This window comes from Trichoderma harzianum, assembly GCF_003025095.1.
Source record: "Trichoderma harzianum CBS 226.95 unplaced genomic scaffold M431scaffold_1, whole genome shotgun sequence".
NCBI lineage: Eukaryota > Fungi > Ascomycota > Sordariomycetes > Hypocreales > Hypocreaceae > Trichoderma > Trichoderma harzianum.
In genome coordinates, this window is record NW_020209249.1 from 2216518 (window position 1) to 2231604 (window position 15087).

Sequence of the window (15087 nt, forward strand, 5' to 3'; positions counted from 1 at the left end):
TGCGAGTTGTACATGATAGAGCTGCAGTATTTGCAGCTGATTTCTCCTGTCAATGGTAAGTAGACTTTGGCAGCTTGACCTTTGGAAACGATCCTTTGCAGTGCTAAGATGATGATCCAACACAGAGTGCACGTAGGTTGGTTCTTAGCTCCAACTGAAATCGCCGTCGGTTGAATTATAATTCTTGCATAGCAGGCTTGATATCCCTAGAGATATGAGCCTTCAACAAGCTGTTAGCACAAAAGGGGGCAGTGACCTTAGCAACTTGGGTTGATGCGTGAAAAGCAAAGATGAGGAGGTAGTGCATACACCACGAAGGCGCGGAACAGCCAGTACAGTAGTACTTCATGTGTACTCAATATGAGTAACGGCGGCAGAAAAGAAGGCGGCAAGATTCAATTTGCCGCCTCGCTTGCTGCTTGGGACCACGAATGCTGGAGTGCAAGATGCAGATCATTCTAGACTTGCCACATCCAAGACGATCACAGTAGCTGTATCCTCAGTTCCTCACCAAATGATACACACAGCACTGTAAATACAGTATGTTGTACTTTGCATCTGGTTGGCCTCCGCAGAAGGCCCCCAAAAATTCAACATGGGTGACAAGGGAGCTCCTCACTGATCAGCCACGCAATCTCGGGCGAAGCAGCGCCGTGATCATCCTAGTGGTGCAACACCAAGCTGCAGGTGTGAAATTGGTCGATACTGAGAGTGTATCGTCCACTGTACAGAATGATAGGGTGCTTGATAGTGCAGGGGGAAAGGGGGAGGCGAGTAACAGCAGTTTGCATTGTTGACCCGCTAGCAATGGCTGTCATTTCCCATGTCTTTCTTTTCTTTTTGTGTCCTGTCAAGCTGCACTCGCGCGTGTGGGAAAGCTTGCCAAGTGCGACAGCGACAGCGACAGCGACTAAGACGACGCGGCGCCGACGGCTGGGTGATAGCCTGGCAGTAATCTAATAGGCGTGAATGCACAGCAGCCTGGTTCAAGCGAATTGTTCCTCTGGTATCTTCTCATTGCCTCTTCCTTTGTAAGACCGCAATACCGGGCAGATCAAGGGACGGAATATCTAGTATCATTGCAGAGTATGGACAAAGCAGCCATTTTCTCTTTCTCCTCCTCTTCATTGTATGACTAGACAACGCGTGGTATGTCACATGCCACAGCGGCTAGGAAAAGGAGCTAGGTGCCTGATGGCGGCAAGTGTTCCAAGTGGTTTGGATGGCTTGTTTCAGGAGTTGGATGAGATGACATAAAACAGAGGTTCTAAGTTAGAGAGCTGGCTTCCGACGGTACTACTGCAGCCAAAGTGAGAACCCGATGCTGTGGAAGGGAAACGCACGGTTTGCTGTATCCATTTTTACACATGGCCATGTTCGTCTTTGACCAGAGTGGCTGATGAGGATCGTTCCTCCATCACGAACCACCATGCACGACATTTTTGGAGTGCCGGAGCAGGCCCGCCCGAAAGCAACGAGCACACAACCAAAGGCAGTGTGGTGCATTCCTCCTTAGTTCGTAAGGATTCGAGGGAATCTGTCATTGAATCCTGGTTCGCTAGTACAGAGTCGTACTAGCACGCTCTCCGCAGCAAAAAGCAGCCTGGCACAAACCCACTCCCCGAAGTGCATTGCCAATCAACCTCGCATCCACTGTCTTCAAAAATAGAGACGGAAAGAGGCTCATCGCCTCGGCGCTTTTGGATCGTTGAACGATGGCTCAGCGGCAGTGCGTCTGTTGGTATAGCGTCTACCCAGCTGGCCGGGATTTCGTCTTCGAAGAGGGCCTTGGAAAGTGGCGGAGGTGCTCGCAAATGACAGACTGAGACTTGCTTCCTGTTAGTACGGGTGTTGCTTTGCAACTAGCACCTCCTAGGTAACACTACAGGCACAAGCAACCTCATGTTTGTCCCAGCTTGAGACCCTTTTCTGCCTCTGTGGGTGGTGTGACTGGGAAGCAGACGAGACGAGAGCCTTGCAAGCATTCCTGCTACCACCACATCGTCCGTCCATACACAAACCAGGGTTTGGAGTAATAGCGCTGGATGCCTTGAGGTCCCTTGACAGCGGCCAGACCGCCTTTGCCCCAACGGCCAGAAAGGGACTCGCCCACTGCAACCCCCTGTCCACGAGGCAAAGAGCCAAAAATTGCGTTGTCTGATTTCGGTGGAGGCTTTGCGCGACGAAAACTGGAGCGGCCGGAGCGGACGGAGTACAAGGACGAGCCGCAGCAGTACCTGGGCAGTACGAATCGCGGTATTGCCCCGGGACTCACGGTCAGATCAGGCACCCACCGAATAAACGCGCGGCGCGGAATACTTGCCTTGTACTGATGAGAGCACATTTGGTCGAGCAACGAGTACCAGTGCCCGTACCTGTCTGTTCTCGTGCCTGTACGAGTACAATGCAGCATCGAGAGCATCGTATTAGTACTGGTAGTGACCTTCCAGGTACCGCCGCTAGCTTGTGTGCGAGCAGGGCCGCATCCCCTCGTCCAGATTGGACATGAAATGCTGTGCTTCCCTCATGTGATCACAAAGCATGATCAAAGGGCAATATTTTGTAAAGCAAAGAGAAGAATACGACATGATGGCTTGGTATCGATTTCGAATGGGAGAGGATACGAGAGAGGCAAAAAGAAAAGCCCTTTGTTGAGCACCTCCTTCTCCGTCATCAGAGGCAACATGGCGTGCGTATCGCATCTCCAAATGGCGGCAAGTGGCTGCGATCCCCCCTCCTCCCCTCCTTCCAGAAGTGCCAAGTACCGCGTCTGTACTCCGTGCTCCGTGCTTCTCTTTTGCAATCGTATTTGGCTGTGTGCGAAAATTGCCTAGTAGGGACGGCACAGGGAAAGCAATAAGCAGAAAGAGCGGCAGCACTGAGTCAGCAATCTCGCCTCCCGCCACCACGATTAGTGGCAGCATTAGGTGCTTTAGATGCTATTGAGGTTTACGAAGTGCATACCTAGCTGTTGACGGCCCGTGGAAGAGGCAGCACAGCACCAAGGAGCGAGCTGAGACCGGGGGACGGGAGAGCTCGACTTTCATTTCTCGCCTGTCTCTCTGTCTTTTGTCTCACTTCCATGTTCGGATACTTGTTCGAAGTACATACATACGGAGCACTGAAGGGAGGGAGCGGTTCGGGTAACTCGCACCTCCCCTAGTGGCTGCCTGTCGCTCATTACCTCATTGCCTCACCACTTGATAAGTTTTCGGGGCCCGTGCGCTGGCCTTGGCAGCAGTTGGAAGTGGCAGGAACAAGAGCAGGCGCAGGTCAGTCGCAACAAGCAGGAAGAAGCAGCATAAATGGCAGAGGCAGAGGCAGGAGCACAGCAGCCTGGCACGAAAACAGAAACAAGCTGCGGCCAGGGATAAGCCGCCCAAGGCCTGACGCTAGGCCCAAGGCGATGAGGCCACCAAGCCACCAAAGACGCACACACGCAGGCATTTTGCAATGGGCAGGGAGTGATTGGGCCAGTGGGATGAGTACCTGTGTTTGCCTCCAAGCTGAGAATATCTGATCAAATCCCCATCTTAGTGTAGCTACTGTAGCTGTGCACACAGAGATATACAGAAGAAGCAAGCGCAAAAGGGACAGCTGCCTTTTACACGCCGTAGACGCTCAGGCTGCTGCTATAACGCAAGGACGAGCGAGACACCCGCGCGACCTTTGGATGATAAGAATACAGTGACTCTTTGCGGATGCTGTGGAGGCGGAATCTGCGCCAGGTGTGCTGGCTGGGCCACTGGAGCGTCCGAGCCTGGCAGCCATTCGCCAGCCACAGGAGGGGAGAATGAGGGGCGGGGCAGGCCTGGAGAATGCTGGGCCAATCACAGCGCGCCAGGCCGCAGATTGAAGAAGCAGCGGACGAGCCAGCCGGTCGATGGTTGTTGCCCTTTTTTGCAGCGCCTCTCAAAGTTCCCGAGCAGCAGACAGACAGGTACCAGTCGCGGTACAGCTGGGCCCGCGCAGTGCATCACCAGCACGCACAAGCACGCAGGAGCACGCAGCAGCTGCGCACTAGAGGTACACGTTGTGGTACACGTCGAGGTACACGTCGAGGGACTCTGGGAGCGCTAGAAACTGCCAGTAACAGACAGTGCTAGACTTGAACCTTTCCCACCTTAGTGCCGGAACCAGGCTAAACTAAGAAAAATGGAAATTCCAGGTTACCGCTGCGGTACATGTAATAATGCATGTACCAGAGGTACCTTACGAACTCGATCCCCCTTGCGCGTGTACTCTCGTACTCCCGCACTTTGGTGTCTCGTCGTCCCGCCGCCCCCGGTCGCATTTCCTGACTGGCTGGCGCTGCTTCAGTCTGACTCTGGCCATTCTGCTGCCATTCAAAACTATGCCACGACCCCCATGGCCGTCATCGATTCTGCTCTTCTTCCCCCATCGAACGTCGCGATGAAGTTCGGTACCGCATTGTAAGCTCGCCAGCGACTCTCGAAGTCTGCTCTGGTGCCTCTCTACTCTACGGCGCATATTCGTTTTCTTAATACTGGGAATCTCTTCTTTTTTGTTTCCTTTTCCTATCCTCACGTCCCGTCTGTTCTTTTAGCCGTTTCCTTTACCTTGTCTTTGTGCACTTTTCGCATCTCATCCCCCCGTTGTACTTGGACAACGCCGCATACTCACACACTCAAACTCACGGCTCCATCGCATCGTCTGGCTTTTTCTCTTCCCCCCCAGCCAACACAGTCACCACCGGTCACAGCCCTGCTGACCTGGAAAAAGAGGGAAAAGAAAGAAAAAGAAGAAAAAACAAAAGAGGACAGCTGTGCATTGCTGCCTGTGCTCTTTTGACCGTTCTCTCCCCCAGCTGTTAGCCATTTTCTGTGTCCTTGTTTTTTTTTAAATCACTCGACTCCTTTGTTTTTTTTTTGGTGGGCGAATCGACTCACTCGGCCTCGCCACTTGTCTGCTCAGTTGACGAGCGCTGTGGCCCCGGCTCTCCAGGCGCTGTCTCACTCACTGTCACTGCCTAGTCTTAGCTGCTCGGGCGCTGTGCTCCGAAATCGCCAGTGTGCGGCCACCTGCCCGGTCCAGTCGCCACCTCAGCGCGAAGAGTCACACAGCCGGCGCTTTGTATCCACTCCCTACCTAACCTCGCTATTACGCTACACATAGCACCAGGCTGTCACCTCGCCGCCTTGCATCAGCCCCCCGAGACTTCAGGCCACGCTGTGAAGAGTCACATCTCACTCGTCGCGATAAATACGCTGCACGCTGCCCTGACAGCCTCCTTCAGCCCGTACCTGCATATCCATCTCGATGATCCCTGGCCTCGACTCATCCCTGTAACCGCTGCCCGTCGCGTCGCCAAACCCGAAAGCCAGCCAGTCTCTTACACTCACACGCACACTCACCCTCACCCTCACAGCCACAACGCCTTCGTCATAGCAGCAACAAGCGACTCCAACCGCCTCGTCACCCGATGATAGACTTGCTCTAAGAGTCTCATCACCCCCAACCCACAACTAGCCGCCAGAGCATTGGTTTCGCGATGCCTCTTGCAACCTACAAACTTTCTCCAGTCGCCGTCTCAGCTTCGTCCACCGGTCTGCTTGTTCGTGAAAAGTCGACTCCCCTTCTTATCTAGAAGGCCCTCTTCTCTTCATCTCGAACACGGTTCTACCAGCAGTTGCATTCAACCATCATCGGATGCTATTGCTGTAGAGCTAAAAGCAACACGACTCGGTAACGCTCGAAACTGTCACAATCTTCCGGTTGACTTAGCCTTGACGGCGACTGGAAACGTTCACGCTGGCTTGAACACTCAAGCCTTACACCTTTACACTACCTCCTCCCATCACAACTCGTCAAGATGACGTTCGAAACTACAACCTCACCCTCTTATGACCCTTTGAGTCAATATGCCCCCTATAACTCATCTATATCCTCCTCGGCTTCGGCCTCTGCCTCCTCGGTGTGGTCTGGATCCGACACTACCTCCCAAACCTCGGACGATGCTTCTGGCTCAATCTCATCCGACAGCGACTCATGCCACTCATACTTTTCCTCTCAGGAATCCTCGACAATGACTCGTCGACCCGACCTTCTTACCAAACAACGCCAACAGCAACAGGCTGTCCCTGTTGAGTTGCGCCAAAACCCTAGACGTACCGCTGCGGCTGCTGGTGGCGCGGGATGCCCCCCACCATCACTTGTCCGGCAGTCGGACCGCAAAGTAAACTTCGTCGATAGCCTTGTTGGTACGTGCCTCTCACTGACACAACTCTTAAACCCAAGACCCCCTTGCTTAGCCTTTACCTCTGCAGACTCGTCGACCCAGATTGTTGAGGCCATCTGGCCTCTCTCTTCCGCTCCGTGCCGCCCGGAGCCTGGCAACAGGACCGTGCTACCGCTGCGCACCTTTATCCAAGAGACGCTCCGGCGCTCGCGCACTAGCTACTCGACCCTGCAAGTCGCGCTGTACTATCTCATCCTCATCAAGCCTCACGTTCCCAAGCGTAGCTTTACTGTGGAGCAGTACGAGGATCGGTTCGCTGACCGAGCGCTTCAGTGCGGCCGGCGCATGTTCCTCGCGGCCCTGATCCTTGCTTCCAAGTATCTTCAGGACCGCAACTACTCTGCACGTGCCTGGAGCAAGATCTCTGGTCTCAACGTCCAGGAGATCAACCAGAACGAGGTCGCCTTTCTCCTTGCTGTCAACTGGAAGCTCCACATCACTGATGAGGTTTTCCGACGATGGACCGAAATTGTTCTCAAGCATACTCCTCCCCCACCCCCGCCGTCTCCTGGTGCCGTCTCACAGACTTTGGCTCAGCAAACATTGGAGTGGAAACAGGTTATTTTGAGACTGAACCCGGACCTGACCAACATCGAGGGCCTCATTCCCGCCCTCCGCATGCCTGCGAGATCCAGCGATCTCTGCGCTTTATCACCTCGTAGTATTCTTAACCTCCCTACGGAGCAGCGACGTGTGCCTACCCTGGCTTCCACTACGGCCGAGGAAGAGACTTGCGATCCCAAGTTTCTCAGCAAGTACCTGCCTGCTCCGTTGGAGCCAACCCCCACGATGGCCTATTCGGCCACTCCCGGCCGACTGGCCCCTGCATTGGGTCTTCTTCCGACCCCGCGTCTGACGCCGCAATCCAGTGGTATCTGTACTCCTGCAGTGAGTGCTGCATCACACCTCCTCGGAAAAAGCAACGCAATGTGCCTGGCCATGGCTCAAGCTGGCAGCGTCAGCACCGCCCAGCACCTGGATCGCTTTCCCGCCGCCCTGTCGACATCCCCCCAGAACTACTGCCCCGCTCGTCGTTCTTCTCTTGCCAATTCAATCTCGACCATGTCTTCTCCCGAATCGATGGTTTCGGATCTTTCGCACACCTCTCGCTCGTCTTCCGTTTCGTCTGCCTCATCTTTCGCTAGCGCGACCCTCAACAACTCGTTGACGGCTCAGTCGCGATTCCGATCGATGAAGGCGATGAATGAGAGATCGTACTTGAGGTCGACAGTCCCCACCGTTTCAGAGAGCTACGAAGAGTATGGTTTCACGTCGTCTCCTGAATCGTACACCGGCCCGGTTGCGAAGATCGGGAGCCTCGCTCTGGAAACCCCCTTGGCAAGACAGCAACGCGAACTGGAAGGAATGTCTCGGGATCCCGACTCGGATGCCGCACGCACTCTCCAGCATCTGCACAGCCAGAGCATCCGCGGTGTTGACTTCAAGCCCACGGCGCCCATCGCGGCCAAGGCTGGCATCAAGCGTAGCAGGACCGCATCAGTGGACCAGCCCCTGCAGGATCACGTACGGGAGATGCTTTACCCCCACGGCGCTGGGAGCGCTCCTTGGCCCATTACTCGCCCGCGAGGACTTGACGGAACGGAGCCCTACTTGCAGGTACCTGTTCGCCCCAGCCCAGGAGAAACGAGAAAGAGGCTTTGTTGCTCCGCTCAAGCGGCCAGTGGCTACCAGGCAGCAACAAGCGCATTTCGCCCACGAGAGCCAAGCTTTTGGGGCATCCTTAACTGAAATTTACCCGGGGCGTTTTTTTACACTGTCAAACTTTTTATACGCGAATTATCATCGCCATCAATCTAATGCTGTTCTACCATGGATCGGTCTGGCTGTAATTTACCGATTCCGCCCTTCGTTTCTCTATTTGCTGCAATTTACTTTTTCCCTTTGTCAGAAGACTTTTAACGGTTTTTATATGGATGGCGCTCGAAGGGGAGGCCAGGGGCGTCTCGTTGACAACAGAGCTTTTGATATCGCACACCTTGGGCAGAGGGCACGTTTCTGCAAGTTAACATAAACCACCGGACATGGTATTGTCCAAAGGCAGCGGTTTCGCCTTGGAAAAAAAAAGTGCGTTTAATCTTTTTACTGTTTCTTCATCCAGAAACAAGGGAAATTACATACGGATGGCTACAACAACGACGGTGATGAAAGATATCCTGTAAAGTGTGGAAGAAAGCAATTTAAAGGTTTTTGCCCAGCAGTTGAGGGGCCCGGAGGCTGTTTGTGTGTGTTTTACTTGTACAACTAGAAGCTTTTGATTTCCTTTGCGATCTTCGACCTTTTTTTTTTCTTGCTCTATATCTTGGCGACAGCCAAAGCCCCATTTGCTTGGATCCCATCCTTCTGTTCGAAGAGAGGATGGAGGAGAGCGAATGGGAAAGAATTAAAACATGATTACGAGCAGCTTTTCGGCTTCCTTTTCTCCAAATGTGATCCATGTGATATTTGAGTGACCCAAATTTAATATCACCACCTTTGAACTGAACTGCCAATAATTGCACCTCAGCTACCTAGGTACTAGTAGCTACCAAGTAAGCGGTCCGTCGTCCAAGTACACAGATGTATGTATGCATAGCCGGAGTGCGAGATTCCGGCCCTAACCATTGTACAGTGCAGCCTTGATGGACTCTCTGTCTGCTTACGAGTACTCTCCAGCAGCCTAAGAGAGGGGGGATCAAGAGGGACCACACAAGGTTTACTGTAGGCCCAGCCATGTCGAAGATTCCCAGTGCGCGAAAATCGTCTGGCTTGCGTGCGTGAAACCGCCCACCGAGTGAGTCATGGGCTGTCGTCCCGACATGGGGCACCTAAAATTTGCTCCTCCCAGCTTTTCTGAGGCCGGGAGCTTGCCTGATTGGGTAAGCGGTGGCGACTTGAGGGAGGGTTGTCTGTGCTCCAATTTACATGTGCACTGTGGCTTGTCCAAGGCTTGAGCGTAGGATATGGTTACAAGTAGCTGTAAATCGCGGTTCTACGGAAGCGAGCTGGGTGGCTGTCCTAATCCAACTCGCCGAAGAGGAGATTTTATTGATACACACACGGTGGAGCCCTCACCAGCCAGGTTGGTTGGCTGATCAAGATCCTACAACGAGAGAGAGAGGCTGGCAGCGGATAATGATATCGCCTGTTTATTCACGCCGACACGCAGCCATATGGTGCAAAGGGCGTGAAGGAAACACGACAAGCTGCCGTGCATCAGGGCATGTACCTGTCGCGACTCGTGTGCGGGTGGAGTTGGCTTGCCTCTCCGATGTCCCCCTCGTGGCCGATATGAGGGTATAAATGAGCTGCTCACGTACATATCCCCTCATGGCTGCAGCTGCTTTGAAGAGCCATACGTGTTGCTATGTAAATGGCTTTGTTGCTATCGAATCGTCATTGATCGCCGCCTTTTGACTCGTGCCTCGAGAGAGGAGAATCTGTTAATGTAGTTTGGATTAAAAGCCATATATCATCAATCTGGTACATAAACTCGAGTGCTTGATAGCCACTCTGTGGTAACATTATTTGGGACAAATGAGAAACCATCTTTCCTCCCTTACCCATTTGCACACACACTCGCACACAGAGCCCTAAATAGAACGAAAAAGAAAGACAGCATGTAGCTGAAGTGGTACTGCCGATGGGGGCCGCTGCATGATTCAGCCTTTCCGAGAATGACAGTTGTGGATGTGGACCAACCATGGCGGCATAAATAAGGCTCGAACTTCCCGTGTGGTTGGTTCGCCTGTTTATGCCAGGCTTGTCCAAAGCCAAGGAGAACGCGCTGTTCTCATCCCGACAAACGTGAGCCGGTAAAAAAAAAAGAGAAGGATGCTGGCCAGCATAATTACTTGGTAATGCGTGGGCTTGACCAGGCGTATGATTGACCGGATACTGAGGGGGCCGTCCCCTTCAGCCGGCTTGCTTGCTCGCGTTGCGCAACTCCAATGGTCGTTGCAGTCGTGTACCCGTTTGACGGGGAATGCAGTTGGAGATGGACTCTTCCTCAACTAATGCTGTTGTGTAACCACCCTTAAGGCTCACCTGATCATGAGTTGATATTGATGCGTTGATGCGTTGATGCTGCAGCACAGCTGCAGTAGGAGACTCCCATGTCTCCAAACTTCTTCCTTAGCCTTCATTTGTGGCCGAGAAATAAGGACCCCTTCACGAAGGCCTAGGCTGCATGGGGGAGGAAGAGCATAGCCGGCAAAATTGTTGATATGCCTCGCTCCCCCATCATCATCCTGCTCTACTATGGTTGGTTGTCATACATTTGAAACCTGCAGTGATGCCTTGCCAGCGCATGCCTTGAAAGCTTGGATGCTTATCGGCAGTGGCACTAATAAGATGAGGAAGGGGTGAAGAGAGAGAGAGAGAGCCTAGATGTCGGACCGTCTAACTAGAAGATTCTCGGGCATGTGCACTGAGAGGAAAAAGGCGCTTCGGACTCGTCGTAACAGATCTCTAGTCTGGTGTGGATCGCCTCCCCATTGAATTCGACGTTCCAGGTTGACAATCTCCTTCCTCACAACGTCCGAGGGTAGGCCGTCAAACACCCAGGTGCGATAGAGGCAGTTGATGGCCAGCAGATTGGGCACCTCGGCATTAAGCATGGAGTTGCGGATCAGCTCAATCTTGATCTCCCAAGGAGGCTGGGTGAAGAGCTTTCCGCAAGTCATGTAACCACCGCGACAAAGCCAAAAGAGCTGCCGCTGCATCTCGTCGTCCCATGGGCCGACAATGAGTCTATCAGGAATACGTGTCAGGGGGTGTATATCTTGCGAAAACCAATGAACGCCTCTAGCGGCAAAGGCTGGCCATTTGACGGCTTGCTGGTAATCTGCTTCGAAGCATTCTCGAGCGTTAAAGTGGCAGAAACCCCCGGCATAGTCATGGCCAACCTGATCAGCTTTATCAATCCAAAAAGCGCCGTGTTGGTAGTAGCGCCCTCGCCCATGATTCTCAAACCAAGTCTGTTGCGCTTGCAATATTAGATCTATGGTGATCCAAGGTTGATTAAGCACTTGAGACTGTATGCGTACGTGGGCTGAGTTAGCATTGCGCTCTCATGACCAAGACGCTTTGTAGTGTACCCGAAATCTGCCACGGGAAAGAGAGACATTGACGAACCTGAAATATGGGATCTCCACAGCAAGGGACATGTTGGGCATCTTCTAACCAAGGTCCATGGACAATCACAGGATTGGTCGGAATACCGAACCATTGGTCCCACGTCTCATGAAACGCCCAGATGAAGAGGCGCACCAGAGTAGCCCGTCCCGAAAGCTTCATGCCAATGAAGTTGCTCACCTGGGGCAGACTGAGATTGGCGCTGTAAAGGAGGATTTTCTCGAGGATTTCCCCCGGGAGGGAGTCGAGCGTGCTCCGGGGGCGCGTCGCTCGGGCGGCCATGACGGAGGACAATGACTTCCTAGTCCGTAGGGCCTTTGCGGGCGGCTGCCCTTGTAATGCTCGAGGTCGGTTCGTGGCAGGCGTTTTGCGCTTGCCTCTGGTGTGAACCTTGGTGAGCTCCATGATGAGAGACTACTTGTACTTGAAACAGTCGACCATTTGACGTTGGAAATGCCCGGCCAGCTCCAGCAATCGTTTGCAATCGATGAGAGGCACGGTCTGGGGATCGGCCGGTGTCTGGGGGAGAAATGCCAGGCAATTTAAGGTGGAGCCAGAGTCCCTCGCGGCTCGACTACCGAGAGCTCTTGTCTTGTTGCGGTAAGTCGAGGCCAAGACGGCGGTGAATAAACTTCAGCCGAAGGATTCTCCCAACGTCAGGCTGAGGATTTTGTGCAAATGCTGGTGGCGCTGCACCGGAAAACGAGTGCATCTGCTGGGATAATAAATAGTTGATGGACGAGAGCCCAAGGGCGCTCGGCTGGGGGGGGATTAGCTCCATGGCCAGCCTGAGGAGCCTTTCCGTCTCCCTACCTTATGCAGCAGAGCATGTGAAGGCTGGTCTCAGAAGATGACGTCGTCGAGGGTTGCAATTGGATAAAAGCTGCAAAGAGGCGGCTAGGCATTGTCTGTGAAATGACAAAGGTGAATACATATTGAGACAGACTGAAGACAAGACGGGAAGATGAGGTTGATGTTGGAGATGGAATTGAAGTTGTGACCAACACTGTAGAAATTGGAAGTACCCCATTATTCCTGTAGCTTGTCACTTGAGGCGTTCCTGCGTGCTTCCTTCCGCATGGACTGGACGTGCGCTGGCGGGCAGGAACCAACCAGGCGGGTAGGGACGGTGGTGGTCCGTGCGCATTGATTGCGATAGCGAGGTAAATTTTGGACAGACCCTCATTGACGGCTTGATACTGAGATACTGTAATAACGAACTTAACAAGACGCATAAGCGTCATCGAGTTCATTTGTCTTTGCCATACCGTTGAATTTATGGCTTGTTCTTAAAATCTATTGATATTTTTCTCTGCTTTCTCATCCGCAAGGGGTGGCAGTTCTGTTGATACACGCCGTCAATCAACACCAAATCCGAAATCGAAATCGAAAGTGTCCATGTTGATGCTCATTTGCCCCCGCGCCATTCCATAGCGATGCAATCAGCGGCATTGCGGTCGCCAGTACCGTCGCGGAGCCTCTTGCGATTCTTGCGCTCGCAGACCGACATCCCGTTCTTTGGCTACAGCTGTGCTCATGGATGCCCGAGTCGAGTGACAACCGCGGCCTCTGGGCAGCGAGTTGCCAGAGCGCATTCGACCAAGACTGGTTCCAGTGCGCCCGCTGTTTTTACTGATCTCGAAGCCTCAATCTTCAGCTCGGAATCGCTACAAGTTGGAAAAATATTCAAGAGGGCTTGCGCGCGGACTTTGAAGAGGAAGACCTTCTGCACATCGGCGACTGCATACCAGAAAGCGTCTAATGCGAACGGCGACTCGACTCCCACTTGGCAAGAGAGATTATGGGGTATTGGGGTACGGGGAGGTGCCAAAGCCCTCAAACCGGACGACCTGCCTTCTCGCGACGATATGGAGCATGGCTCGTCCATGTTCACCAACCGCCGAATCCTGTCCGCCAAGGCGGCGCTGGAGCCGCGGCTGCGATGCACAGAGGTCGATGAGAATGGCAGGGTGATTCTCATGGACGGCGAGTTCAAGAAATCGGAGCTCATTGCAAAGGTATGATGACTTGCGCCCTGCCAAGCAGAGAAGCACCCGTGGTAACAACGACCATACTGACCATGAGGATGTGCATTTACAGTACGGCTTACTGCCCCGCGATCTTCGTAAAATCGACTCGTCCAATCTTCCACATATACTCGTTCGTCCTTCGGCTATTCTGCTCAACCTACTACATCTCAGAGTCTTGATCAAGCGTGACCGCGTGCTTCTATTTGACGTCTACGGCTCCAAGACGTCTTATCCGCAGTCTGCTTTCATGTACGATCTCCAGGGCAAGCTACAACAGAAGCCCCCTCCCGGTGTACCGGGACTACCCTACGAATTTCGAGCTCTCGAGGCTGTGTTAACTTCGGTCACGTCCGAGCTCGAAGCAGACTTCGAGTCGGTCCGCGAGCCGGTCATGCACGTCCTCAGCGAGCTTGAGGACGACATTGACCGGCAGAAGCTGCGCCAACTGCTGATCCTGTCGAAGCGAGTCAGCACATTTGAACAAAAGGCCAAGTTGGTGCGGGACGCCATTGAGGAGCTTCTGGAGGCGGACGATGACCTGGCGGCCATGTACCTGACGGAAAAAGTGCACGACTTGTATAGAAGCACCGACGATCATACGGAAGTTGAGATGCTGCTTGAGTCGTATCATAAGCTGGCGGATGAAATTGTGCAGGAGGCTAGCAACTTGGTGTCTGGTATCCGCAATACAGAGGACCTGTGAGTTTTCCCTTTTTTCTTTTTATATGTCTCCCTTCAATTCTTTTAATGTACTCTAACACCTGCAACAGCGTACGAGCTATTCTCGATGCCAACCGCAACGCCATTATGCTCCTGGAACTCAAATTTAGCATAGGGACGCTGGGGCTGGCAATGGGCACCTTCATTGCTGGGCTTTACGGTGCCAATTTGGAAAACTTTATCGAAGAAACAAACTGGGGCTTCGGCGCCGTCACGGCTACATCGATAGTCTTTTCCCTGCTTGTCTGCTGGTATGGACTGGTCAGGCTGCGCAGGATCCAGCGTATCAAGATGGCAGGTGATGAACGGCCTCGACTATCTCGCGGGCACTCATACTACGACGACGGCGCTGCCCTCGGCATTCTGGATGCGAGGAACAGGGAGCTGTTGCTGCGAGCACACATGCAACGGGCACTCAACAACAAAAAGCGATGGTGGTTCTCACGATGAAGCATGAACATGTATGATACACAAGAAAGAGAAGAAAAACAAGGGATGTTCCGGCGGCAGGCAGCTTACTAACATATATCCCCCCTCCTCCCTTTATTCCCCCCTAGTATGGCATATAGATGGCGTTGTGGGCGGATTTATGAATTTCACATGTAAACTTTTGGCTCAACTCGCTCGCTCCATTTCTTTAATTATTCTAGAATATGATTCACGATATTTTCTTTTTCTATTTGGGCGGACTGGTCTTTGGCTATCTCATCTCTTGATTTGGGTCTTGGAAACGGCGGGCTGATGGTGGTATTACAAGAGGATGCCACCCCATGTACGATAGACGCATGCAGCAAGCAACGCATACAGCATACTGTACAGGTACAGCAAGCATGCAGCAGGCATGCAGTATTCACCGCCCAGAGATTCGTGTGCTCTGCTCGAATGGACGAATTGCCGGCAAATGCACTCGATTAAAATACGACACCGCCTCTGCAGGCATCAGGC

At 53.0% G+C, this 15087-nt stretch overlaps 4 protein-coding genes across 4 annotated transcripts; 2 read left to right on the forward strand and 2 right to left on the reverse strand.

Moving 5' to 3' along the window:
- Positions 1-1830: 1830 nt before the first annotated feature.
- Positions 1831-2391, reverse strand: M431DRAFT_192628 (hypothetical protein). Its single transcript, XM_024913219.1, has one exon. It carries the CDS (start codon positions 2342-2344, stop codon positions 1991-1993), a length of 354 nt encoding a protein of 117 aa, XP_024780336.1. The 5' UTR covers positions 2345-2391; the 3' UTR covers positions 1831-1990.
- Positions 2392-5833: 3442 nt separating this feature from the next.
- M431DRAFT_678 (hypothetical protein) lies at positions 5834-8008 on the forward strand (the record flags this gene model as incomplete). Its single annotated transcript, XM_024921746.1, has 2 exons — positions 5834-6221; positions 6288-8008. The coding sequence occupies 2 exons, from the start codon at positions 5834-5836 to the stop codon at positions 8006-8008; spliced, it is 2109 nt and encodes a 702-aa protein (XP_024780337.1).
- A 2633-nt stretch (positions 8009-10641) lies between these two features.
- M431DRAFT_679 (hypothetical protein) lies at positions 10642-11797 on the reverse strand (the record flags this gene model as incomplete). The annotated part of the gene is made up of 2 exons (XM_024921747.1): positions 10642-11292; positions 11393-11797. 2 exons carry the CDS (start codon positions 11795-11797, stop codon positions 10642-10644), a joined length of 1056 nt encoding a protein of 351 aa, XP_024780338.1.
- Positions 11798-12828: 1031 nt separating this feature from the next.
- M431DRAFT_489436 (hypothetical protein) lies at positions 12829-14592 on the forward strand (the record flags this gene model as incomplete). The annotated part of the gene is made up of 3 exons (XM_024916676.1): positions 12829-13410; positions 13493-14121; positions 14193-14592. The coding sequence occupies 3 exons, from the start codon at positions 12829-12831 to the stop codon at positions 14590-14592; spliced, it is 1611 nt and encodes a 536-aa protein (XP_024780339.1).
- Between the last annotated feature and the right edge of the window lie 495 nt (positions 14593-15087).

Excerpts from the sequence above, each read along its gene's own strand:
- M431DRAFT_192628 (XM_024913219.1), bottom strand. The coding sequence starts at position 2,344 with ATGTGCTCTCATCAGTACAAGGCAAGTATTCCGCGCCGCGCGTTTATT.